Source organism: Ranitomeya imitator, chromosome 2 (assembly GCF_032444005.1).
Source record: "Ranitomeya imitator isolate aRanImi1 chromosome 2, aRanImi1.pri, whole genome shotgun sequence".
In the NCBI taxonomy this organism is placed as follows: Eukaryota; Metazoa; Chordata; class Amphibia; order Anura; family Dendrobatidae; genus Ranitomeya; species Ranitomeya imitator.
Genome location: NC_091283.1, coordinates 600,070,498 through 600,098,292, shown reverse-complemented (window position 1 = coordinate 600,098,292; position 27,795 = coordinate 600,070,498). Strand labels below are relative to the sequence as shown.

General features: G+C 46.3%; 1 protein-coding gene across 3 annotated transcripts in view; it reads left to right on the top strand.

The window, feature by feature from the left end:
- RAB37 (RAB37, member RAS oncogene family) overlaps nucleotides 1-27,795 on the top strand; it is a 194,613-nt gene that overhangs the window by 31,105 nt on the left and 135,713 nt on the right. Inside the window, exon 1 of one of the 3 annotated variants that reach the window (XM_069752387.1) lies at nucleotides 23,674-23,808. The exons of 1 other annotated variant lie outside the window; for it this stretch is intronic. In XM_069752387.1, coding sequence (XP_069608488.1) covers nucleotides 23,716-23,808 — 93 coding nt within the window. In that variant the 5' untranslated portion in view covers nucleotides 23,674-23,715. Of the gene's footprint in view, nucleotides 1-23,673; nucleotides 23,809-27,795 lie in introns of those variants that run through there. One more of the 3 variants, XM_069752388.1, reaches the window with a different exon arrangement.

Here is a 27,795-nt window from a genome sequence, read left to right as displayed (position 1 = left end):
TATAAAAAGGCATGGTCGAGAAGAGAAGGTGGGAGTTCACGCAAGAAACCTGTATCAGGTATGTTGTGTGACCACGAAGTTGACTTACAGCCACCATCACCACGGAAGGATCAGAGAGTGATCAAATCCCGGAGCGGGCCTGAGCTATACCTGCACTGGCAGGAAGATTAGTGACCTGAGCTGAGAAGAAGATCCGTAACCCGTGCTGAGAAGATCGGTGACCTGAACTCAGTAGAAGACTATGACCAGCGCCAGCAGAAGACTGTGATCAGATCTGAACCAGATTCGATAGATGATCTGGATGTAGAGGAGGACTGTTCTATTGTTACTTCCAGCGTAGATGTATGATACAAAGTGTGGGTTGGGGCCATTCTTTAGGGAACAAAGATGGCCAGTGTGACGAACATTCTGTGTACCAAGTGACTTGCATATTTAGGACTTATTGCCTGGCAGGAAATACTGGTGACCCCCATTAAGGCCTGTGTAACAATCTGAGTCGCTTAACCCCTTTCTGCCATATGACGTACTATTCCATCGAGGTGGGCCCGTATGACTACCGAAGGGACAGTACGTCATACGCGATCGGCCGCGCTCCCGGGGGGAGCGCGGCCGATGTCAGCCGGGTGTGCCCCGGCACATTAACCCCCGGCACACCGCGATCAAACATGATCGTGGTGTGCCGGCGGTGCAGGGAAGCATCGCACAAGGAAGGGGCTCCCTGCGGGCTTCCCTGAAACCCCTGCAGCAACGCGATGTGATCGCGTTGCTGCGAGGGTCTCTTACCTCCCTCCCTACAGCAGGCCCGGATCCAATATGGCCGCGGCATCCGGGTCCTGCAGGGAGGGAGGTGGCTTACCAAGTGCCTGCTCAGAGCAGGCGCTTGGTAAGGCTGCAGTGCTGAGACAGATCGGTGATCTGACAGAGTGCTGTGCAAACTGTCAGATCACCGGTCTGTGATGTCCCCCCCTGGGACAAAGTAAAAAAAATTTTTTCCAAATGTGTAAAAAAAAAAAAAATCCTAAATAATGAAAAAAAAAAATTATTCCCATAAATACATTTCTTTATCTAAAAAAAAAAACAATAGAAGTACACATATTTAGTATCGCCGCATCCGTAACGACCTGACCTATAAAACTGTCCCACTAGTTAACCCTTTCAGTAAACACTGTAAGGAAAAATAAAAAAACGAGGCAAAAAACAACGCTTTATTATCATACCGCTGAACAAAAAGTGGAATAACACGCAATCAAAAAGACAGATATAAATAACAATGGTACCGCTGAAAACGTCATCTTGTCCCGCAAAAAAAGAGCCGCCACACAGCATCATCAGCAAAAAAATAAAAAAGTTATAGTCCTCAGAATAAAGCGATGCAAAAATAATTATTTTTTCTATAAAATAGTTTTTATCGTATAAAAGCGCCAAAACATAAAAAATGATATAAATGAGGTATCACCACAGGGACTCCTACAGCCCGGACCCGCAGCCCTGACGGGGATCGCTTCCCTTTTTCTGACCTCCAAGCGTTCCACGCATCACCAAGTGCTCTTTCTTTTTGGAGCCTGCTCACCATAATTGCTTGTCCCGTCTCTGCGGGGTCTTTTTTCACAAGTGAGGTTTGACAAAGGCCCATTACGGGGCCGAAACGTTACCTCAACACACCTATATACTTCTGTGGTGAATACAATAAACTACTCTCCTTTTTGCATCAAAAAATCCAAGTATTTGTGTGCGGCTGTTTTTCTATGAATTTACTGGTCAACTGGATAGCATCCAAGTTCAGCCTGCACCTGTCCCTACTGAGTAAGAGTGCACGCCATTTCCACTGTTAATAAACTGTAGTGAAACACTTGGGGGTTCGAAGCTCTCACAACACATCTACAGTCATGGCCAAAATTTTTGAGAATAACAGCAAAATTATATTTTCACATGATCTGCTGCCCTCTGGTTTTTATTAGTGTTTGTCTGATGTTTCTATCACATACAGAAATATAATTGCAATCATATTATGAGTACCAATAGGTTATATTGACAGTTAGAATGAGTTAATGCAGCAAGTCAATATTTGCAGTGTTGACCCTTCTTTTTCAAGACCTCTGCAATTCTCCCTGGCATGCTCTCAATCAACTTCTGGACCAAATCCTGACTGACTGCAGTCCATTCTTGCATAATCAATGCTTGCATTTTGCCAGAATTTGTTGGTTTTTGTTTGTCCACCCATCTCTTGATGATTGACCACAAGTTCTCAATGGGATTAAGATCTGGGGAGTTTCCAGGCCATGGACCCAAAATCTCTATGTTGTGTTCCATGAGCCATTTAGTTATCACCTTTGCTTTATGGCAAGGTGCTCCATCATGCTGGAAAAGGCATTGTTGGGCGCCAAACTGCTCTTGGATGGTTGGGAGAAGTTGCTCTTGGAGGACATTCTGGTACCATTCTTTATTCATGGCTGTGTTTATAGGCAAGACTGTGAGTGAGCCGATTCCCTTGGCTGAGAAGCAACCCCACACATGAATGGTTTCAGGATGCTTTACAGTTGGCATGAGACAAGACTGGTGGTATCGCTCACCTCTTCTTCTCAGAATAAGCTGTTTTCCAGATGTCCCAAACAATCGAAAAGGGGATTCATCAGAGAAAATGACTTTGCCCCAGTCCTCAGCAGTCCACTCCCTGTACCTTTTGCAGAATATCAGTTGGTCCCTGATGTTTTTTCTGGAGAGAAGTGGCTTCTTTGCTGCCCTCCTTGAAACCAGGCCTTGCTTAAAGAGTCTCTGCCTCACAGTGCGTGCAGAAGCACTCACAACAGCCTGCTGCCATTCCTGAGGAAGCTCGGCACTGCTGGTAGTCCGATCCCGCAGCTGAAACAGTTTTAAGATACGGTCCTGGCGCTTGCTGGTCTTTCTTGGGCGCCCTGGAGCCTTTTTGATAACAATGGAAGCTCTCTCCTTGAAGTTCTTGATGATGTGATAGATTGTTGACTGAGGTGCAATCTTTGTAGCTGTGATACTCTTCCCTGTTAGGCCATTTTTGTGCAGTGCAATGATGGCTGCACGTGTTTCTTTAGAGATAACCATGGTTAACTGAAGAGAAACAATGATACCAAGCACCAGCCTCCTTTTAAAGTGTCCAGTGATGTCATTCTTACTTAATCATGATGACTGATTGATCGCCAGCCTTGTCCTCATCAACACCCACACCTGTGTTAATGGATCAATCACTAAAACGATGTTAGCTGCTCCTTTTAAGGCAGGACTGCAATGATGTTGAAATGTGTTTTGGGGGTTAAAGTTCATTTTCTGAGCAAATATTGACTTTGCAAGTACAGTAATTGCTGTTAAGCTGATCACTCTGACATTCAGGATTATATGCAAATTGCCATTAGAAAAAAATGAAGCAGTAGACTTTGGAAAAATTAATATTTGTCTCATTCTCAAAATTTTTGTCCATGACTGTAGATGAGTTCCATAGGGGGTCTACTTTCCAAAATGGTGTCACTTGTGGGGGGTTTCTACTGTTTAGGTACATTAGGGGCTCTGCAAACGCAATGTGATGCCTGCAGACCATTCCATCTAAGTCTGCATTCCAAATGGCGCTCCTTCCCTTCCGAGCTCTCCCGTATGCCCAAACAGGGGTTTACCCCAATATATGGGGTATCAGCGCACTCAGGACAAATAGGACAACAACTTTTGGGGTCCAATTTCTCCTGTTACCCTCGGGAAAATACAAAACTGGGGGCTAAAAAATAATTTTTGTGGGAAAGTTTTTTTTTATTTTCACGGCTCCAAATGGCGCTCCTTCCCTTCCGAGCCCTCCCATGCGTCCAAACGGTGGTCCCCCCCCCCACATATGGGGTATCAGCGTACTCAGGACAAATAGGACAACAACTTTTTTGTTTTATTTTTACGGCTCTGCATTATAAACTTCTGTGAAGCCCTTGGTGGGTCAAAGCGCTCACCACACATCTAGATAAGTTCCTTAGGGGGTCTACTTTCCAAAATGGTGTCACTTGTGGGGGGTTTCAATGTTTAGGCACATCAGGGGCTCTCCAAACGCAACATGGCGTCCCATCTCGATTCCAGTCAATTTTGCATTGAAGCGTCAAACGACCCTCCCCTCCCGAGCTCTCCCATGCGTCCAAACAGTGGTTTACCCCCACATATGGGGTATCAGCGTACTCAGGACAAATTGTACAACAACTTTTGGGGTCCAATTTCTTCTCTTACCCTTTGGAAAATAAAAAATTGGGGGCGAAAAGATAATTTTTGTGAAAAAATATGATTTTTTATTTTTACGGTTCTGCATTATAAACTTCTGTGAAGCACTTGGTGGGTCAAAGTGCTCACCACACCTCTAGATAAGTTCCTTAGGGGGTCTACTTTCCAAAATGGTGTCACTTTTGGGGGGTTTCAATGTTTAGGCACATCAGGGTCTCTCCAAACGCAACATGGTGTCCCATCTCGATTCCAGTCAATTTTGCATTGAAAAGTCAAATGGCGCTCCTTTGCTTCTGAGCTCTGTTATGTGCCCAAACAGTGGTTTACCCCCACATATGGGGTATCGGTGTACTCAGGACAAATTGTACAACAACTTTTGGGGTCCAATTTCTTCTCTTACCCTTGGGAAAATAAAAAATTGGGGGCGAAAAGATAATTTTTGTGAAAAAATGATTTTTTATTTTTACGGTTCTGCATTATAAACTTCTGTGAAGCACTTGGTGGGTCAAAGTGCTCACCACACCTCTAGATAAGTTCCTTAGGGGGTCTACTTTCCAAAATGGTGTCACTTGTGGGGGGTTTCAATGTTTAGGCACATCAGGGTCTCTCCAAACGCAACATGGTGTCCCTTCTCGATTCCAGTCAATTTTGCATTGAAAAGTCAAATGGCGCTCCTTCGCTTCCGAGCTCTGTCATGCGCCCAAACAGTGGTTTACCCCCACATATTGGGTATTGGTGTACTCAGGACAAATTGTACAACAACTTTCATTTTCTCCTGTTACCCTCGGTAAAATAAAACAAATTGGAGCTGAAGTAAATTTTTTGTGAAAAAAAGTTAAATGTTCATTTTTATTTAAACATTCCAAAAATTCCTGTGAAGCACCAGAAGGGTTAATAAATGTGGTTTTGAGCACCTTGAGGGGTGCAGTTTTTAGAATGGTGTCACACTTGGGTATTTTCTATCATATAGACCCCTCAAAATTGCTTCAAATGAGATGTGGTCCCTAAAAAAAAATGGTGTTGTAAAAATGAGAAATTGCTGGTCAACTTTTAACCCTTATAACTCCCTAACAAAAAAAATGTTGGTTCCAAAATTGTGCTGATGTAAAGTAGACATGTGAGAAATGTTACTTATTAAGTATTTCCATTTTTTTCACAAATAAATGCAGGTAATATCAAATAAATTTTACCACTATCATGAAGTACAATATGTCACGAGAAAACAATGTCAGAATCACTGGGATCCGTTGAAGCGTTCCAGAGTTATAACCTCATAAAGGGACAGTGGTCAGAATTGTAAAAATTGGCCCGGTCATTAACGTGCAATCCACCCTTGGGGGTAAAGGGGTTAAAGACAATACAACAGTGACGGGCCTGATAGAAAGAGTGACGCTGGTTAAGCTGAAATATAAAGCCTAAGCATTGCTGAGCAACTGTAATTTACTTGCTAGATAATAGGGACAGTGTATATGTGAAGACCCTGCACCCGCCACCCCCACTGATGTCACTATTACGTCAGATGGATCACGTAATGCGGTCTACCCACTTTCACCAACCTGAAGTTGTGCACCCCCTGGGGACACATGTCAGCTTGGTACAGTTTTACCCAGACACCCCCTGTCCCCACGGGCCCAGGGAGTCACGAGGAGTGAGAGGATGTGGCCCACGCAGTCACTGGCGTGGCACCACATTCGCTCACAACCCTGATAGGCCCCTTTCACTAGCACCAGTGAAACAGTATGTGGTTAGCCCGGTAGGTCTGCCACTAATTCCTCGTTAGATATAAACCCAGTCCATCAACGGGATTACATTGGGCCAGAAACCAGCCCTGGTATCATTGAAAGTTAAACCGAGAAACGGATGTGTGGATTCATGGATTAAGGTAAAAGATCAGATCAAGGTTAAATTATACATTTAGCTGCCTTAAGGGCACACTAGACAACGTACTATATACACAATGGTTATACATTTCCAAAGGTCAGCTATGCAAATACAATAGAAGTAGGAAACAAGATATAAGCAGATGGATTATGTCAATTACCGGGTTGATGTTTGACTATGGGTTTGTTAGGCCATGGGCAGGGCCGTATTTAGAGTTTTTGCTGCCCTAGGCACTTTTAGTGCTGCCTCCCCCTTTGGTGAGTATAACACTATCGGCAGTGACTTTGGCAGAAATCACTGATGTGAAAGTAGCCATTTTCAGCACATCTGGCAATTTTTCCGCATCTGCCGCGTAGCGGATCACTTATGGCAAAACTGCGTTCGGCCTCATTCATTCCCTATGGGACTTGCGGACATGTGCGGCACTTGTGGTTTTGCAGCGATCCGGTAAATGCGGTACTTGCAGCAATGGGAAAAAACACTGCTAGCAGTGTTTTTTTGTCTCACCGCAAGTGCAAAACCGCAAGTGCCGCACATGTCCGCAAGTAGTCATCACTACCTGCCTCTGCACCTTGCTAGCTCATCCCTAACCTTCCCTCTCTGACCTAAAACTACACTATAAAGCTTTAGAAAAACAATCTAGTAACTGACATATTCCTATGATAATGAGGGCTCCAGGCTACAGTGTAGACTGGGACGGGCAGTCTCCGGGTCTCCATTGTCTCTCTGTGCACACCCTCAGTCCCTGCCTCACTGCCTGTGCTGCACTAAGCACAGACATCCCACCACCGGACCCGGTAATCGTCGCTCACAGTAGCATACCGGCAGAGGTGTATCTAGGTTTTCTGGCATCTGGGACATACGCGATTTGCACACTTAGTCATGTACCCACAAGCTCCTCTCCCTAATGCTCTCAATGTTCAGTGAAAAACAGAGAGAAAAAGGAAGAGAAGCTCGTTGTCACAGGACCACAAGTATGAAAGTCGCATGTGAGTGAAGTGTCCATGTGATGACTACTGGAACCTGCAAAGCTGAATCCTGACATCGCAGGCTTCAGAATTCTCACAACTCATGCACTGCACACTTTTAGGATTCTCCCTTGCCAGTGGAGTCATGTCAGCACAAGAATGCGATTTGTATACTTTTGACCACATTCCGACTAGACGTGCCCGGCCTCGCTCAGTTCATTTTCATTGACTGAGGCCACACATGTCTAGTCAGCACGTGACCACATGTATGTAAATCGCCGGCATGAGAGAATCCTGACAGCGTGCAGTGCGCACTATGAGAATTCAGAAGTCTGCAGTCATTACAAACCTGGACATCCTCTTTAATGCTCCTAACATAATTAAAAACATGAGAGTTAGTCAGTATCACAAATAACATTTACATCCAGGTACCTTATAGATGACGTTGCCTCTGGAGCCGTTCTTCTTTTCCTCATCTTGTCCAGACCCCATGATGAGTTTTCTCATCCACAGCCGTCTCTGCAGTCTTCCATCTTCTCCGCTCTTTTGCAGAAAATCTCCACATGACGCCCTTAAAGATACAAGTGTCATTATAATGCTCCTGAATACAAAATTGCCCCTCACTATATTGTCTGCACAAAATATGACCCCCACACTGTCCCTCTTATGATACATGCTCTTTACACTGACCTCTCCTTTCCATACCGGCCCCCTCTTCACACTGTCCTCTCACACTCTGTCCCCCCTATAGGGCCCAGTATTTATACTGTACTCTCTCATCACACTCCTCCTTGGTATACTGTCCCCTCCTGGCTGTGCCCTTACACTGTCCCCCATGCTACAAACCCACTACTCTTCTATTCTGTGCCCACTCACTTTTCTCCCCCCATACTGTCTCATCACACTATTCCCCTCCCTCCTCATACTGTCTCCTCTCACATCCCTCCTGTTCACCATACTGTCTCCTCATATATTTATCCCCTCACTTTCTATACTGCCTGCTCACCTGACTCCCCATACTGTGTCTGCACACATCCCATCACCCTCACTCCCCGTACTCTGTCCACATCCATTTTTCACATCGCTATTCGTGCTGTGTCCGCATACATTCCCCCATTCGCTCCCCATACTGTTTGCACCCACCCCCCCATACTGTTTCCTCATACATGCCCCCCATTCCCCAGTACTGTTTCCTCATACATGCCCCCCATTCCCCAGTACTGTTTCCTCATACATGCCCCCCATTGACCATATTATTTCCTCATACATGCCCCCATTCCCCCATACTGTTTCCTCATACATGCCCCCATTCCCCTGTACTGTTTCCCTATCTCCCTCTTTGCTCTTCATTTTGTGTCCTCAAATATCCCCCCACACATTAAATCCCCCATCCCCACTCCAATTCTCTCCACACATAATAAATCCCCCTATCCTCACTCAAATTGTCCCCACGCACAATAAATCTCTCCATCCCCACTCCAATTGTCCCCACACACAATAAATCCCCTCATCCCCACTCAAATTGTCCCCACACAGGGATGGTTTTATGAAAAGTGGGGCCCTAGGCAAAGTTTAAAATGGGGCTCCAAGTGCTAACATATTGTACATCACACAGAAGCATTTCAGTTGTATTTACATGCGCTGATCTCAGGCCGCTAAACGAGTGTGATCGACAATACTGAAGTCATTGGACGCTTGTTTCCCGGCCTCTATCCACCGTCTGAGAACGAATGAAGGGGACTGAACAATCACTAATAGATCACTAACAGATCACCATACAGTATCATGTTATCAGTAGCACATCTACAGTTTACACCGCCGATGTGCTGCTGAGAACAATGATTTTTATTCTGGCATAAACAATCCAATCACCCAATGAATATGCAGCATTTTGTTTATTTAGTATAAAACACCCCATACTCCTCCATATACTATAATGTGCACCACAGTCCTCCATATTGTAAAGTACACACCACATAGTCCTCCATATAATATAATGCGCCCCATAGTCCTCCATATAGTATAATACACTCCTCATAGTCCTCCATATAGTATTATACAATTCCCATAGTCCTCCATATAGTAAAATACACTCCTCAGTCCTCAATATAGCATAATACACTCCTCACAGTGCTCCATATAGTATAATACACCGCCATAGTCATCCATGTAGTACAATTCACTTCCCATAGTATAATGCACCCCATAGTTCTTCATATAGTATAATGTATTCCGGTATTCTCCATAGTCCTCAATACAGTATAATTCAGCCCACATATAGTATAATGCAGCCACCACCCCACAGAGTATAATGCAGCCACCCCACAGAGTATAATGTAACCCCCCCAAAGAGTATAATGTAACCTCCCCATAGAGTATGATGCAATCACCCCTCATAGAATATAAATATAATACAGCCCACCTCCCCATAGAATATAATGTAGCCCCATCAAAGAGTATGATGCAATCATCCCTCATAAAATCTAATAAAGCCCCCCACAGAATATAATGCAGCCCCCCATAGTATATAACACAGCCTCCTCCATAGAATATAATGTACCGTATAATCTACCCCCAAATATATAACACAGCCACATAGTATATAACACAGCCTCCCCCATAAAATACAATATACCCCCATAGTATATAGCACAGCCCACATAGTAATATATACCACAGCCACGTAGTATATAGAACAGCCCACACAGTAGTATAAAGCACTGCCCACACAGAATACAGCACTGTCCACACACTAGTATACAGCATTGCCCACACAGTAGTATACAGCACAGCCCACACAGTAGTATAAAGCACTGCCCACACAGTAGAATACAGCACTGTCCACACAGTAGTATATAGCACAGCCCACACAGTGGTATACAGCACTGCCCACACAGTAGTATACAGCAATGCCCACACAGTAGTATACAGCACTGCCCACACAGTAGTATACAGCAATGCCCACACAGTAGTATACAGCACAGCCCACACAGTAGTATAAATCACTGCCCACATAGTAGCATACAGCACTGTCCACACAGTAGTATATAGCACAGCCCACACAGTGGTATACAGCACTGCCCACACAGTAGTATACAGCAATGCCCACACAGTAGTATACAGCACTGCCCACACAGTAATATATATCACAGCCCACACAGTAGTATATAGAACAGCCCACACAGTAGTATACAGCACAGCCCACACAGTAGTATACAGCACAGCCCACACAGTAGTATACAGGACTGTCCACACAGTAGTATTCAGCACTGCCCACACAGTAGAATACAGCACTGTCCACACAGTAGTATACAGCACTGCCCGCACAGTAATATATAGAACAGCCCACACAGTAGTATACAGCACTGCCCACACAGTAGTACACAGCTTTGCCCACACAGTAGTATACAGCACAGCCCCCACAGTAGTATACAGCACTGCCCACACAGTAGAATACAGCACTGTCCACACAGTAGTATACAGCACTGCCCACACAGTAGTATATAGCACTGCCTACACAGTAGTATACAGTACAGCCCACACAGTAGTACACAGCACTGCCCACACAGAATACAGCTCTGTCCACACAGTAGTATACAGCACTGCCCACACAGTAGTCTACAGCACAGCCCCCACAGTAGTATACAGCACAGCCCACACAGTTGTATACAGCACTGCCCACACAGTAGTATACAGCACAGCCCCACACAGTAGTATACAGCACTGCCCCCACAGTAGTATACAGCACAGCCCCCACAGTAGTATACAGCACTGCCCCCACAGTAGTATACAGCACTGCCCCCACAGTAGCATACAGCACAGTCAACACAGTAGTATACAGCACTGCCCACACAGTAGCATACAGCACTGCCCACACAGTAGCATACAGCACTGCCCACACAGTAGCATACAGCACTGCCCACACAGTAGTATACAGCACAGCCCACACAGTAGTATACAGCACTGGTCACACAGTAGTATACAGCACTGGTCACACAGTAGTATACAGCGCTGCCCACACAGTAGTATACAGCACTGCCCACACAGTAGTATACAGCACAGCCCACACAGTAGTATACAGCACAGCCCACACAGTAGTATACAACACTGCCCATACAGTAGTACACAGCACTGCCCACACAGTAGTACACAGCACTGCCCACAGTAGTACACAGCACTGCCCACACAGTAGTACACAGCACTGCCCACACAGTAGTACACGGCACTGCCCACAGTAGTACACAGCACTGCCCACACAGTAGTACACAGCACTGCCCACACAGTAGTACACAGCACAGCCCACACAGTAGTATACAGCACAGCCCACATAGTAGTATACGGAACTGCCCGAAGTAGAATACAGCACAGCCCACACACCCCCTTCTCTCCGCTCCTGAGAATGGCCCCACAGTCCAGTAAAAAAACAAAAACACAAGCTGGAGCACTAACCACCAGTGTTCGCCTTTGCTTACCTCTGGTGGTAAGTACTCCAGTGGAGCAGAAGACACTGAAGATTAAGTGCACGGAGGGGGGGAACAATTTGAGTGGGAATGAGGGGATTTATGATGTGTGTGGAGAATTTGAGTGGGCAGTGCTGTATACTACTGTGTGGGCTGTGCTGTATACTACTGTGTGGGCTGTGCTGTATACTACTGTGTGGGCTGTGCTGTATACTACTGTGTGGCCAGTGCTGTATACTACTGTGTGGCCAGTGCTGTATACTACTGTGTGGCCAGTGCTGTATACTACTGTGTGGGCAGTGCTGTGTACTACTGTGTGGGCAGTGCTGTGTACTACTATGTAGGCAGTGCTGTATATGGCTCAGCTTCCCTCCCTCCCATCTCGTATGTATGGCTCAGCTTCCCCCTCCCATCTTGTATGTATGGCTCAGCTTCCCCCCCTCCCATCTTGTATGTATGGCTCAGCTACCCACCTCCCATCTTGTATGAATGGCTCAGCTTCCCCCCTCCCATCTTGTATGTATGGCTCAGCTTCCCCCCTCCCATCTTGTATGTGTGGCTCAGCTTCCCCCCTCCCATCTTGTATGTGTGGCTCAGCTTCCCCCCTCCCATCTTGTATGAATGGCTCAGCTTCCCCCCTCCCATCTTGTATGTATGGCTCAACTTCCCCCCCTCCATCTTGTATGTGTGGCTCAGCTTCCCCCCTCCCATCTTGTATGAATGGCTCAGCTTCCCCCATCTTGTATGTATGGCTCAGCTTCCCCCTCTACCATCTTGTATGTATGGCTCAGCTCCCCCCCCCCCCATCTGGTATGTATGGCTCAGCTTCCCCCTCCCATCTTGTATGTATGACTCAGCTTCCCCCCCTCCCATCTTGTATGTATGGCTCAGCTTCCCCCCCCCCTCCCGTCTTGTATGTATGGCTCAGCCGGTGCGTGGCCAGTGGCCAGAACATACGATAAGTCCATATTCTCCTTATGAAATCATAGCTGTCTGAACAAAGCAGTTAGACCGCATGGTCTGGATCTACAGGGGGTCTTCCTGTACTAGTTGGTGGGGGTGTGAATTCCTTCTTTGAAACGGAAAGGCTAGGCCCCCTCCTGAGCCAGCTGTCTTGTTACAGCTGCATGTTTTCAGGAAGATTGTAAGATGTCAATAAATCTCTCCATCCTTCACACCACCCCCCTTTAGAGGGTACTAGGGGGCAGCACTTCCCGGTGTTCTCCTGAACGCTCGTCCGCAACCTCCCCTCATCGGAATAACCCTTCGGCATTACTGTAGTCACAGTCCTTTTTGAGGTGAATGGCGAAGTGGTACTACTGGAGCGCAAAGCTCCAGTGTAGCAACCTCTCATTCATTCCGGATATGGTGTGCAACCAGCTGAGGGAGCTGTGGTGCGTTTCCACGGTGAATTTGCATCTGTACAGGGATGACTGCAGAAGCTGCAGGACTTCCACGATTGCCAGACATTCCTTCCATCATACAGCGGGACAACTCGCTCAGCAGGAGCTTCTGGCTCAGGTACTGATCAGGGTGTTCTTGGCCTATAGAGTCGACCTGGCTAAGCACCGCACCAAAGCCAAAGTGACTGGAATCAGTCTGTACTACAAATGACTGTGTAAAGTCAGCTGCATGTAGTACTGGGAAGCTGGCTGGAAAGGGTGGTCTTCACCTGCCGGAAAGGCCGACTCACAATCATTTGTCTACAGTGGAGGACAAACCTTGTATAGTACATGGCGGTGCCCAGGAAGGACATCACCTGTTTCTTCGTCCTGGGGGTGAGCCAGGATGTGATGGCATTCATCTTCCTAGGCTTAATGGTCAAGCCTGTCCGGCAAATCCGCTCGAGCACCAGATTCTCTAGGTGATCTGCCCAGGTGAGACTGAAGATAGAAATTTTGACCAGGTACGCAGCCATGTATCCTTCAAGTCCCTTCAGCAGTGTGTTAATCATCCAATGAAAAGTGCCAAGGGCTTTCTTCATGCCGAATGGCATTGACTCCCCCTGGAAGAAGGCTAATATGTTGAAACGTGCATAGGGGTACCTGGCTCCACTATATTGTATAGGTAAATCTATTATATTTATGTCTATCTGATGGATCATTTGATGTATGTCAGTTGCTACAGGGGCCATATACCATTATAGACCATTATGATATACACATTTTATTTGTGTCTTACTACTTATCATGCTATTTACTGCTCCTGTTACAATATACTTCCCAATGATTTAGTCATGTTTTTAGACTGATTTTCTGGCATCATTGTTACTATGATTTACTGTATTGTGGACCACTACATTGGCTAGTTGAATGTCTTTATATTTTTACTATATATTAATAAAAGTTCTTTTTATTTCACCATACACGGTTATCTACATCTCTTCATATTTGAGCTAGAATGGCATCACTGTGGACTCGTACAGGACAGTGCCCGCTCAGGGGACTGACCAGAGTAGAGTGACCAAGTAAGAGGGGTCCGGAGACCCTTCTGCAACAAAATCTGCATGTAGCTGAAAAATACGTAGCAAACCTGCTACATACGAACATCCTGTATGCTTTTGAGAAAATATTTTTGCAAAAGTGACTGGTCAGCTATCTTGATGCAAGAAAATAACAATCTTGATGCATCTTCATTTTTAGTTCCTCTGTTATTATACCGGGGAATATATAAATACATTTACATCTGGATGTTATCATTCCACATCACTAAGGAATGTCCATACACAATGTAACATTAGTCAATGAATTTTCACAGTGTCAAACTGCAGGATATATTTTATATTGAGAAAGGGAATGGGAATACCCAGTGACAATTTAGGCTATGTGCACACGTTGCGGATTGGGGTGCAGAATTTTCCGCACAAAATCTGCATCTCTTGGCAGAAAAGGCAAGTGCAGATTTGCTGTGGATTTTATGCGGATTTTGTGCATTTTTGTTGCGGATTTGATGCTGATTTTGTGTGGATTTTATGCGTTTTTTACCCCTGCGGATTTCTATAATGGAAGGGTTCAGAAACGCTGCAGTTACGCACAAAAGAAGTGACATGCTCCTTCTTTTGATTCGCAGCGTTTTCCGTTAGCACAGCATTTTTTTTCTATTGATTTACATTGTACTATAAATCACTTGGCGAAACTGCAGCGTTTCTGCGTGAAAAAAACGCTATGGATCCGCACTAAATCCGCATTATGTGCACATAGTCTTATTCATCCATTTCCAGGAACAATTACAGAGGAATGGCACAATTTAGGGAGGTAGGAAAATATGTAATATACAAAGTTACTAAAATAGACATGTCAGGAGAGCAGACAGGTCATCTTTAAATTTTCTGGTAAAGGCACAGCATCTGCTTTTTACAGTTTTCACAATGTTTATTTCCATCCATGTCGCTATCTTTGTGGTCACATCAGCTGCACAGCTGATGTATAAATCGAAAACAGCCAAGATGGTTATCATTCAGCCAGGCCATACAAAAAGAGAAACAACTGTCCAGAGATCTATTACAGAGCTGATTTGAAGTTCAGTTTTTAACGAGATTTTATCCATTCAGCTATGCTCACATAGAGGTTTTTTTCAGTTCCAAAATCTTCCTTAACCCCTTCCCGTGAAGCCAATTTCCACTTTTGCACTTTCATTTCTTTCTCCCCTTCCTGCAGGAGCCATAACTTTTTTTTTTATGTCGACACACCACATGGCGGTGTATTTTTGCAATTTTTGGTTTTGTAATTTTGAACGATATTTATTATTTTATAGCTCAAATGGGAACAGAAAATTAAGTGCTGTTAAACTGTAACACACTGCCCCCCCCCCCCCCCCTGCAATTATGCAATTTTTTTGCTTTGTTTTTACTGCCTTCATTGTGCTGTAAAATAATTTACTGGAAATATGATTTTCCCAGGTCAGTACGAAGACGGCGATATACCATACTTGTATCATTGTTTTAACCCCTTAACGACATTGGGCGTAATAATATGCTCACGTCGCACTCCCTCCCTTTGATGTGGTTTCCGTCGGTGAGCTCACATTTTCCTGGCACGTCAGCTGTTTTGAACAGCTCACGTGCCCGAAACAGCCGCAGGTGGAATCGCAATTCACTTGCGGCTACTAACCCGTTAAATGCGGTTGTCAAACGCTGACAGTGGCATTTTACATGCACTTCCGGCAATCGTGCCAGAAATCCGCCCTTCAATGACCCCCGTCATGTGATCGCGGGTCACCGATGGGTTGACATGACAACCAGAGGTCTCCTGGAGACCTCTATCGTTTTCAGTGCCGGATTGCTATGAGCGCCGCCCGGTGGTCAGCGCTCATAGCAAGTGAGGTATTCTGCTACAGTCAGGCAATCTGATCATCGCCTGTATGTAGCAGAGCCGATCAGGTTATGGTAGCTTCTAGTCTCCTATGGAGACTGTTGAAGCATGCTAAAAGTAAAAAAAAAAAGTTTTTAAAAATATAAAAAAATTTAAAAATATAAAAGTTCAAATCACCCCCCCCCCCCGTTCGCCCCATTCAAAATAAAACAAAAGAAAATCAAGCATACACATATTTGGTATCGCCGCATCTAGCAATAAAAAAAAAGAGGCTTAACCTGATCGCTAAACGATGTAGAGAGAAAAAAAATAAAAACTTCAGAATTACCTTTTTTTGGTTGCTGCAACATTGCATTGAAATGCAATAATGGGCGATAAAAAGATCATATCTGCCCCAAAATGGTATCATTAAAACGTCAGCTCGGCACACAAAAAATAAGTCCTCACCCAACCCAAGGTCACAAAAAATGGAGACACTACATGTCTCAGCGCAATTTTTTTTTAACAAAGTTTGGAAATTTTTTTCACCACTTAGATAAAAAAAGAACTTAGACATGTTTGGTGTCTATGAACTCGTAATGACCTGGAGAATCATAATGGCTGATCAGTTTTAGTATTTAGTGAACTTAATAAAAAAGCAACACAAAAAAACAACTGTGGGATTGCACTTTGTTTGCAATTTCACAGCACTTGGAATTTTTTTCCAGTACACAATATGCTAAAACTGATGGTGTTGTTCAAAAGTACAACTCATCCCGCAAAAAAACAAGCCCTCATATGGCCATATTGACAGAAAATTAAAAAAGATATGGTTCTGGGAAGAAGGGGAGCAAAAAACAAAAAAAATAAAAATGAAAATACCTCCGGTCATGAAGGGGTTCAAAAATTAAGAAAACACTAACAAAAAAAATTCTTGAGGACCGCAAATAAAACACCGTCCTAGAAAACGCCACATATGAGAGTGCTTCTTGAAGTGGTTTCTGCTTGAAAAGTACAGTCATGGCCAAAAGTATTGACACCCCTGCAATTCTGTCAGATAATACTCAGTTTCCTCCTGAAAATGATTGCAAACACAAATTCTTTGGTATTGTTATCTTCATTTAATTTGTCTTAAATGAAAAAACACAAAAGAGAATGAAGCAAAAAGCAAAACATTGATCAGTTCACACAAAACTCCAAAAATGGCCCAGACAAAAGTATTGGCACCCTCAGCCTAATACTTGGTTGCACAACCTTTAGCCAAAATAACTGCGACCAACCACTTCCGGTAACCATCAATGAGTTTCTTACAATGCTCTGCTGGAATTTTATGCCATTCCTCTTTGGCAAATTGCTCCAGGTCCCTGATATTTGAAGGGTGCCTTCTCCAAACTGCCATTTTTAGATCTCTACACAGGTGTTCTATGGGATTCAGGTCTGGACTCATTGCTGGCCACCTTAGAAGTCTCCAGTGCTTTCTCTCAAACCATTTTCTAGTGCTTTTTGAAGTGTGTTTTGGGTTATTGTCCTGCTGAAAGACCCATGACCTCTGAGGGAGACCCAGCTTTCTCACACTGGGCCCTACATTATGCTGCAAAATTTGTTGGTAGTCTTCAGACTTCATAATGCCATGCACACGGTCAAGCAGTCCAGTGCCAGAGGCAGCAAAGCAACCCCAAAACATCAGGGAACCTCCGCCATGTTTGACTGTAGGGACCGTGTTCTTTTCTTTGAATGCCTCTTTTTTTCTCCTGTAAACTCTATGTTGATGCCTTTGCCCAAAAAGCTCTACTTTTGTCTCATCTGACCAGAGAACATTCTTCCAAAACGTTTTAGGCTTTTTCAGGTAAGTTTTGGCAAACTCTAGCCTGGCTTTTTTATGTCTCGGGGTAAGAAATGGGGTCTTCCTGGGTCTCCTACCATACAGTCCCTTTTCATTCAGACGCCGATGGATACTACGGGTTGACACTGTTGTACCCTCGGACTGCAGGGCAGCTTGAACTTGTTTAGATGTTAGTCGAGGTTCTTTATCCAACATCCGCACAATCTTGCGTTGAAATCTCTTGTCAATTTTTATTTTCTGTCCACATCTAGGGAGGTTATTTACAGTGCCATGGGCTTTAAACTTCTTGATGACACTGCGCACGGTAGACAGAGGAACATTCAGGTCTTTGGAGATGGACTTGTAGCCTTGATATTGCTCATGCTTCCTCACAATTTGGTTTCTCAAGTCCTCAGACAGTTCTTTGGTCTTCTTTCTTTTCTCCATGCTCAATGTGGTACACACAAGGACACAGGACAGAGGTTGAGTCAGCTTTAATCCATGTCAACTGGCTGCAAGTGTGATTTAGTTATTGCCAACACCTGTTAGGTGCCACAGGTAAGTTACAGGTGCTGTTAATTACACAAATTAGAGAAGCATCACATGATATTTCGAATAGTGCCAATACTTTTGTCCACCCCCTTTTTCTGTTTGGTGTGGAATTATATCCAATTTGGCTTTAGGACAATTCTTTTTGTGTTTTTTCATTGAAGACAAATGAAATGAAGATAATAATACCAAACAATTTGTGTTTGCAATCATTTTCAGGAAGAAAATGAGTATTATCTGACAGAATTGCAGGGGTGTCAATACTTTTGGCGATGACTGTAAGTCCTTTTTGGCTGCCTCGATCTCTGTGTGCACATTCTCGTAGAAATAAAACTTTCAAAACAACTTTGGGAAGTGCATAAAAAAACCTCCAAAAACTCACCAAAAAAGAGCTTCTCCTGTTGTGCTTTACACTTGAAAAATTGGGGTGACGGATTCCCTTTAAGGGGTGCACACCTCATTAAAGGAAATCTGTTATCCCAAAATTCGCCTATAAGCTGTGCCCACCGGCATCAGGGGCTTATCTACAGCATTCTGTAATGCTGTAAATAAGCCCCCAATGTATCCTGAAAGATGAGAAAAACAAGTTATATTATACTCACCTGGGGGCGGTCCCGCTGCGGTGCGGTCAGATGGGCATCGCGGTCTGGTCCGTCGCCTCCTATCTTCATACGATGACGTCCTCTTCTTTTCTTCCTGCCACGGCTCCTGCGCCGGCGTACTTTGTCTGCCCTGTTGAGCGCCGGGAAAGGTCAGAGAGGCCCGGCGCCTGCACACTGCAGTACTTTGCTCTGCCCTCAACAGGGCAGATAAAGTACGCCTGCGCAGGAGTCGCAGCAAGAAGCAAATAAAAGGATGTAATCCTATGAAGATGGGAGGCAATAGACCCGGACCGTGACGCCCATCTGATCGGGACCGCCCCTGGGTGAGTATAATCTAACTTGTTTTTCTTCTCTTTTAGGTTACATCGGGGACTTATCTACAGCATTACAGAATGCTGTAGATAAGCCCCTGATTCCGGTGGCCTTAGCTTATAGGCAAATTTTGGGGTGACAGATTCCCTTTAAGAATTAGATGAGCAAAGTGGCAGGGACTGGAATAAGATATGTGGCGTAGCGAGCACAAAAAAGCTGTAGCATTGCACAAACTATGGTGCTATTAACCCCTTCCCGATATGTGAACGCTCTCCACTTATGGCAAGTGCCAGCTGTGCTATGGCACCGCAGTAACTGTAGCTAGCTGCAATCACTGCAATTTAAACACGTCAAAGAAGACCTGTCCCTAGGTCACAAGTGGCTAGTTTTTGCTCTAATTTTCCTCTCGCTCGCCTAGTGATGAGTGAGCTTACTCAAGTGCTAACAGAGTGTCTTCATTGTGCTCGAATATTATTTTCGAGCCCCCGCGGCTGCATGTCTCGCTGCTGTTCAACAGCTGCAACACATGCAGGGCTTACCTGACAGGAAATAGTATGAAAATAGTATTCAAGCACACTGAAGACACTCTGTTAGCACTCGGGTATGCTCAGAAAACACCTTCTCAGAGCACGCTCGCTCATCACTACCTGAGTTGCTGCTCCTCTGAGTATTCAATACCTTCTTTTTTTATATATGATTAAAAAAAAATGGAATTGTTGTCTTTTGATAACTGCACCTCCATGAAAAAATTGCGATAAAAGTGAGCTAATTGTCATATGTACTTAAAATTTAACAGATAAAACAAAAAGAACACATACCCAAGTAAAAAGCAATAGTGCATATAAATAACATAGGGTACTTAGTAACCCCGTAAGGACTGAGCCCCTTTGTATATTAATAAGTGGGCCTCATTTTTAAAATCTGACCACTGTCAATTTATGAGGAAATAACTCTGGAACGCTTCGATGGATCCCACTGATTCTGAAGAAAATTTGTTCGATTTGACTGGCTTTTTCTTTTAGAAAATATTGGAAATCAGGAGAAAATTAAAAAAATGTCACAATTTTCAAAATTTGTATTGTTATGCCCTTAAACCAAAGAGTTATGTCATGTCTACTTTACACTAGCACAATTTTTTAAACAGAATTTTGTTTTGTTAAGAAGTTAGAAAGATAAAAAGTTGATCAGCAATTTCTAATTTTTCCAACAAAATGCACAAAACCATTTGAAGTGACTTTGGGGGCCTATATGACACAAAATACCCAAAAGTTACACCATTCTAAAAAATGCATCCCTCAAAACCACATTCAAGAAGTTTATTAACCTTTCAGGTGCTTCATAGGAATTAATGGAATGTGTAAGGAAAAAATTACTTTAGCCCCAAATGTTTTTTTTCCACAAGAGTAACAGGCTCTCAGCACGGCTGCAGACAGGTGTCAGCGATGCCTGGTTATCAGCACGGCTGCGGACAGGTGTCAGCGATGCCTGGTTATCAGCACGGCTGCGGACAGGTGTCAGTGATGCTCGGTTATCAGCACGGCTGCGGACAGGTGTTAGGGATGCACGGTTATCAGAATGGCTGCGGACAAGTGTCAGGGATGCCTGGTTCTCAGCACGGCTCCGGACATTTGTCAGCGATACCAGGCTCTCAGAATGGCTCCGGATAGGTGTCAGCGATGCCCGGTTATCAGCATAGCTGCGGACAGGTGTCAGGGATGCCCGACTCTCAGAATGGCTGCAGACAGGTGTCAGCGATGCCCGGCTCTCAGCATGGCTCCGAACAGGTGTCAGCGATACCCAGCTCTCAGAATGGCTCCGGACAGGTGTCAGGGATGCTTGGCTCTCAGCACGACTGCGAACAGGTGTCAGCGATGCCCAGTTATCAGCAAGGCTGCGGACAGGTGTCAGGGATGCCCGGCTCTCAGCACGGCTGCGGACTGGTGTCACGGATTCCCGGCTCTCAGCATGGCTGCGGACAGGTGTCAGGGATGCCCAGTTCTCAGCATGGCTCCGGACAGGTGTCAGGGATGCCCGGTTCTCAGCACATCTGCGGACAGGTGTCAGGGATGCCCGGTTCTCGGCATGGCTGCGAATAGGTGTCTGGGATGCCCAGTTCTCAGCATGGCTGCGGACAGGTGTCAGCGATGCCCGGCTCTCAGCACGGCTCCGAACAGGTGTCAGCGATACCCAGCTCTCAGAATGGCTCCGGACAGGTGTCAGCGATGCCCGGTTATCAGCATGGCTGCGGACAGGTGTCAGCGATGCCCGGTTATCAGCACGGCTGCGGACAGGTGTCAGGGATGCACGGTTCTCAGCACGGCTGCGGACAGGTGTCAGGGATGCACGGTTCTCAGAATGGCTGCGGACAAGTGTCAGGGATGCCTGGTTCTCAGCACGGCTCCGGACATTTGTCAGCGATACCCGCCTCTCAGAATGGCTCCGGACAGGTGTCAGCAATGCCCAGTTATCAGGGATGCCCGGCTCTCAGAATGGCTGCGGACAGGTGTCAGGGATGCTTGGCTCTCAGCACGGCTGCGGACAGGTGTCAGCGATGCCCAGCTCTCAGCACGACTGCGAACAGGTGTCAGCGATGCCCAGCTCTCAGCATGACTGCGAACAGGTGTCAGCGATGCCCAGTTATCAGCAAGGCTGCGGACAGGTGTCAGGGATGCCCGGCTCTCAGCACGGCTGCGGACTGGTGTCAGGGATTCCCGGCTCTCAGCATGGCTGCGGACAAGTGTCAGGGATGCCCAGTTCTCACCACGGTTCCGGACAGGTGTCAGGGATGCCCGGATCTCAGCACATCTGCGGACAGGTGTCAGGGATGCCCGGTTCTCAGCACATCTGCGGACAGGTGTCAGGGATGCCCGGTTCTCAGCATGGCTGCGAATAGGTGTCTGGGATGCCCAGTTCTCAGCATGGCTGCGGACAGGTGTCAGGGATGCACGGTTCTCAGAATGGCTGCGGACAAGTGTCAGCGATGCCCGACTCTCAGAATGGCTGCGGACAGGTGTCAGCGATGCCCGGCTCTCAGCACGGCTCCGAACAGGTGTCAGCGATACCCAGCTCTCAGAATGGCTCCGGACAGGTGTCAGCGATGCCCGGTTATCAGCATGGCTGCGGACAGGTGTCAGCGATGCCCGGTTATCAGCACGGCTGCGGACAGGTGTCAGGGATGCACGGTTCTCAGAATGGCTGTGGACAAGTGTCAGGGATGCCTGGTTCTCAGCACAGCTTCGGACAGGTGTCAGGGATGCCCGGTTCTCAGCACATCTGCGCACAGGTGTCAGGGATGCCCGGTTCCCAGCATGGCTGCGAATAGGTGTCTGGGATGCCCAGTTCTCTGCATGGCTGCGGACAGGTGTCAGCGATGCCCGGCTGTCAGAATGGCTCCGGACAGGTGTCAGCCATGCCCAGTAATCAGCATAGCTACGGACAGGTGTCAGGGATGCCCGACTCTCAGAATGGCTGCGGACAGGTGTCAGCGATGCCCGGCTCTCAGCACGGCTCCGAACAGGTATCAGCGATACCCAGCTCTCAGAATGGCTCCGGATAGGTGTCAGGGATGCTTGGCTCTCAGCACGGCTTCAGGCAAGTGTCAGCGATGCCCAGCTCTCAGCACGGCTGCGGACAGGGGTCAGCGATGCCCAGCTCTCAGCACGACTGCGAACAGGTGTCAGCGATGCCCAGTTAGGCCTCTTTCACACTTCAGTTATTTGGCGTCAGTCTAAAACCGCCATTTTCCTCAAATAACGGATCCGTCATTTTTTTTTGACGGATCCGTTATTTTCCCATAGACTTGCATTAGTGACGGATTGTGACGGATGGTCGTCCGTTCCATCCGCCATGCGACGGATCCGTCGAAATTTGGCGGGCGTTTTCTGAAAATAGACGGACATTGGAACGTTTTTTGTCACTGCCGAAATGGCGGATCGCGACGGATCCGTCGCGTCCGCCATTCCATAGAATGGCCGCCTATGGGCGACGGATCCGCCGCAACAGTTTTTTCGGCGGATCCGTCGCCCCAATCCGTTTTTTCAATTGCGCATGCTCCAAAAAGTAGATACTTCTCCCAGACAACCCCCAAGTAACGGATCCGTCAAAAAAACGGATCCGTTAGAACCGTTTTCGCAACAATTGTGACGGATCCGTCAATCCGTCACTATGTCGGTAGTGACTGATGCCAAAAGACTGAAGGCAGCAAGGCAAGGCAGCGGACAGGTGTCAAGGATGCCCGGCTCTCAGCACGGCTGCGGACAGGTGCCAGGGATGCACGGTTATCAGCATGGCTGCGGACAGGTGTCAGCGATGCCCGGCTCTCAGCACGGCTGCGGACAGGTGCCAGGGATTGCCGGTTCTCGGACACCTGCGACTGACGGACGTCACTGATGTGATGGGGCTATCACGGACTCTGCGGGTCAGCTGACTACACAGAAGAGCGGGGCATCTGAAACAGAAGCTCACAGTGGGCGTGGCACAGTAAGGAATATAGGGGGAGTGGTGAGGATGTGGGCGGTATGTACTGGAGCGGGGGTGCGGTCTGTTAGCGCCACACCTTCTCTGTTGGGGGGAACAGTGCAGTCTCCGCCCAGTTCCTGGTTCGGGTCACCCTGTATCATGTCCGAGATGCTGAATGGAGACTTGTCACCTCCGGTGAAAGCCCAGACGTTCAGCCATTGTCGGAACTCCTTCTACGAGCAGACGTACAAGGTGCTGTATTGTGTGCTGCTGCTGTCACGCCTCCGTCCGGTAACTTACAGCTGGAGGCGCGGCGGTAATAAGTGGGTCACGGTCCGGACAGTGGTTACCTCACGGCGGGGAGAGTGGTTACCTCACGGCGGGGACGCTGGTTACCTCACGGCGGGGACGCTGGTTACCTCACGGCGGGGACGGTGGTTACCTCACGGCGGGGACGGTGGTTACCTCACGGCGGGGACGGCGGTTACCTCACGGCGGGGACGGCGGTTACCTCACGGCGGGGACGGCGGTTACCTCACGGCGGGGACGGCGGTTACCTCACGGCGGGGACGGCGGTTACCTCACGGCGGGGACGGCGGTTACCTCACGGCGGGGACGGCGGTTACCTCACGGCGGGGACGGCGGTTACCTCACGGCGGGGACGGTGGTTACCTCACGGTGGGCACACTTGTCCACCTGCCGCATCCCCACAGTGTGCGGGTGTTATGGGGAGCTCCGCATACATAGAAAGTCTGGACCAATACTTGCCATTAAGGGGGGAGGGTCTCCCAGGTGCAGCAGCAGCTTTCACATTCGATCCTCCTCAATGCTGCTCCCGGCCCTCAGGTCTCCTTCAGACATCAGTTTTTCATGTACGTTTCTATCACTAGTTTTCACATAGGATACGTGCCCATTATTGTCTATGGAATTGATCACACTTCTGGTGTTTTTTTTTTTATTTTTTTTATTGGGGCCACCGAGCAAAATCGCCTATACAGGTCTGTAGATCCATGAGAATCGCAGGGGCATGCAGAGGTTATCTGTGCTCAGTCTGCTGTCTGTCATGTAATTATTGTGTGGAAATCACTGATCGTGAATTTTGACACTGATGAAAATCAGATCTAAAACCCTGATGAACGGTCCTTGTGCGGACATCTCATACAGACTGATTAAACCAGTTGTCGGTATTCCATACACTGTTCCCTTCTTTTTTGCACCTATGTAGTACTATTGTACTCTCTTAACCCTCCGTCACATACAACTGATCTGACAGGCGCTTCTCTTTTACTTTCATTTCTCCTTCCTCACCAGATTGTGAGGAAACCCCCTCCCTCCAGGTAGTCTCCTGTCTCTTGAAGGTCTGTGAAACCTGATATCACAGTTGCATTTCAGAGCTTCAGGGGAGAGGATATAGCTGCACAGATCTCTCAGGCTCATTGTATGTGAATACGTCACATTCGGTAAGGTTGGTATTTTATGTTTTTATTCATCACAATAGTTTAGTTAGCTTGTTTTATGAATGTATAGCACAAAATGTGAGGATATTTCATAGAAATAAGGGAGGTTTTATAAAAGAAAGTGTGCTGCTCAGGCATATACAGTAGTTCCCTAACATATTCCTTCTCTTGCTTCAGATTATCTGCTGAAATGGAGAGGAAAATGTACAATTTATCCAAACAACTTGATGTTGAGGAAGTAACAAACATGCTGTTAGATGATAGAGACCTCACACTGAATGAGGATTTAGGAGAGGAAAGTGAGATTGATTCTCATGATGAGGTGGAAGAATGTGTCCTGGATTCTGAAACAGAGCAAGATGGTGACAGTGGTGAGGATGAAGAAGTTGGATCATATTATATTGGAAAAGATAAAAATACTAAATGGAACAAGAAGCCATTCCAGAAAAAACGTAGGGAACCTTTAAACATTATTACTCACCTTCCTGCAGTAATAGGAACTGCACGTAATGCAAAAACTGCAGTTGAATGCTGGAACAGTATATTTACAGATGACATTCTGGACTCTATTGTCACATATACCAACCAATATATAGACATTATAAAGGACAAGTACATCTGCAACAGAACCATCAAGCCCACAGATGAAATAGAACTGCGTGCTTTTTTTGGATTACTGTACCTTGCAGGAGCTTATAGGGCAAATAGACAAAGTTTGGAGGAACTTTGGGGTAAAGATGGGGATGGAGTTGAAAAATTTAGCCTTGTTATGTCCATAAACAGATTCAAGATTCTAATTCGTTGCCTTCGGTTTGACGACAGAACTACCCGAACCGAACGCAAAACACATGACCGACTTGCTCCAATTCGTGATATATTTCAAAGATTTGTTGTAAACTGTAAACAAAGTTATTACCCTGGAGAGAATCTCACTATTGACTAAATGCTCCCTGGTTTTCGTGGTAGATGTGCCTTTCGTCAATATATTCCATCAAAGCCAAACAAATATGGAATAAAAATTTATGCCCTTGTTGATGCCAGTAAGACCTACACTTACAACCTGGAAGTTTATGCAGGAAAACAACCAGAAGGTCCTTACTGTGTGAGCAACAAACCCATTGATGTTGTAAAAAGACTGGCTGAACCCTTATTTGGATCGGGTCGCAATATTACAGCTGACAATTGGTTTACAAGTTGTGATCTGATTGATTATCTGAAAATTCAGAAGCTGTCATATGTGGGAACTGTAAGAAAAAACAAAAGGGAATTGCCGCCACAGTTTGTAAGTGTGAAAGAGAGACAACAGTACAGCAGTATGTTTGCATTCCATAATGGAAAGGCTTTAGTTTCCTATGTACCACATGCCAAAAAAATCGTACTTCTTCTATCAACACTTCATGATGATGCTGCCATCGATCCTGGGACTGGGGCAGAAAAAAAACCGGAGATAATTACATTTTACAATGCCACCAAAGGGGGTGTGGATACAGCAGATCAGATGTGCTCCACTTTCAACGTCAGCAGAAACATCAAACGCTGGCCAATGGTCATATTTTTTGCTCTGTTGAATTTGGGTGGTATAAATTCACAAGTAATTTATCTTGAAAACAAGCTTGAACCACTCCGTAGACGATTGTATCTGAAAAAATTGGCCCATGAACTAGTACTTGGAGAGCTACGCAGGAGAAGCGTGAAAACAATCAGTATCCCCTCTCGCCTTCAAGTTCAGCTCAAAAGGTTCCGTCCAGAAGATGATGGTGAAAAGTCACCATCTGCACCACCTCACAAAAGGAGATGCACCACCTGCCAAACGGAAAGCGGAACCAGAAGGCTTTCAAATTATGAATGTCTCAAATGTCATAAATAGGGTTGAGCGACCTTGACCTTTTTAGAGTCGAGCCGTGTTTCGCGAAACCCGACTATCTTAGAAGTCGAGTCGAGTGGAATCGGCCGATTATCGCGAAAAGTCGGGTATCGCCCGAAACACGAAACCCAATGCAAGTCAATGGGGGAGCATAGTCGGCAGTGAGTGGAGGCCAGGAAAACACCTACACTGCCCATTTTAATGGCAAAAACATCCATTCTTGTTAAAGAAGCTTGTCAATCGTAATTTACCTTATAATAATTGGAAGGCATTTGAAATTGGGGGTCATTTGGCTAAAGTTGTGGGGGGTAGGGCTGGTTCAAGTAATTAGTGGGCCCAGTAAATCTGGACCACATCACGGCAGTGGAGCAGGGAGAGGTAAGTATTTCAACTTTGCAAGTGCTGTGATCCTGAGCAAGCAGGGGGGGCCCACTCGTTGGCACTGGCACAGAGCCCCTCAAAGTACAGCGGTGTGTTTGCACGGCGGGGGCGCCTCCCACCGGCAGCAACACTTTTGCGTACTATGAGAGGCCCTGTTCCAGTGACGTCGCCAACTAGTATTCCTCCCCCCACCTGATGAAGGAACCTGCACTTTCATCTGCACCTTCCTCTTTGTCCCCGTGTAAGGTGGTATGGTATGCGGGAAGAGGAACCTGACTTTCAGCAGGGTCACAATCTTGTTGTGTAGCGTGCACGGGGAATTTTGCGTTATGGGTCAATGTACCAGCAGACTCATCTATCACTGGCTGGGCAATGGGCAGGATGAGGAGGAAACACAGATATAGGCCCAAAGAATAAAGTGGGCTAAATGCAGTTCAAAATTGGTAACACAGGACTAACCAGGGGGCATTGCAGTGGAGGACAACTGGAATGAGAGGCTGACACAGAGAGTAGGCCCAAATCAGTAAGTAGTCGAAA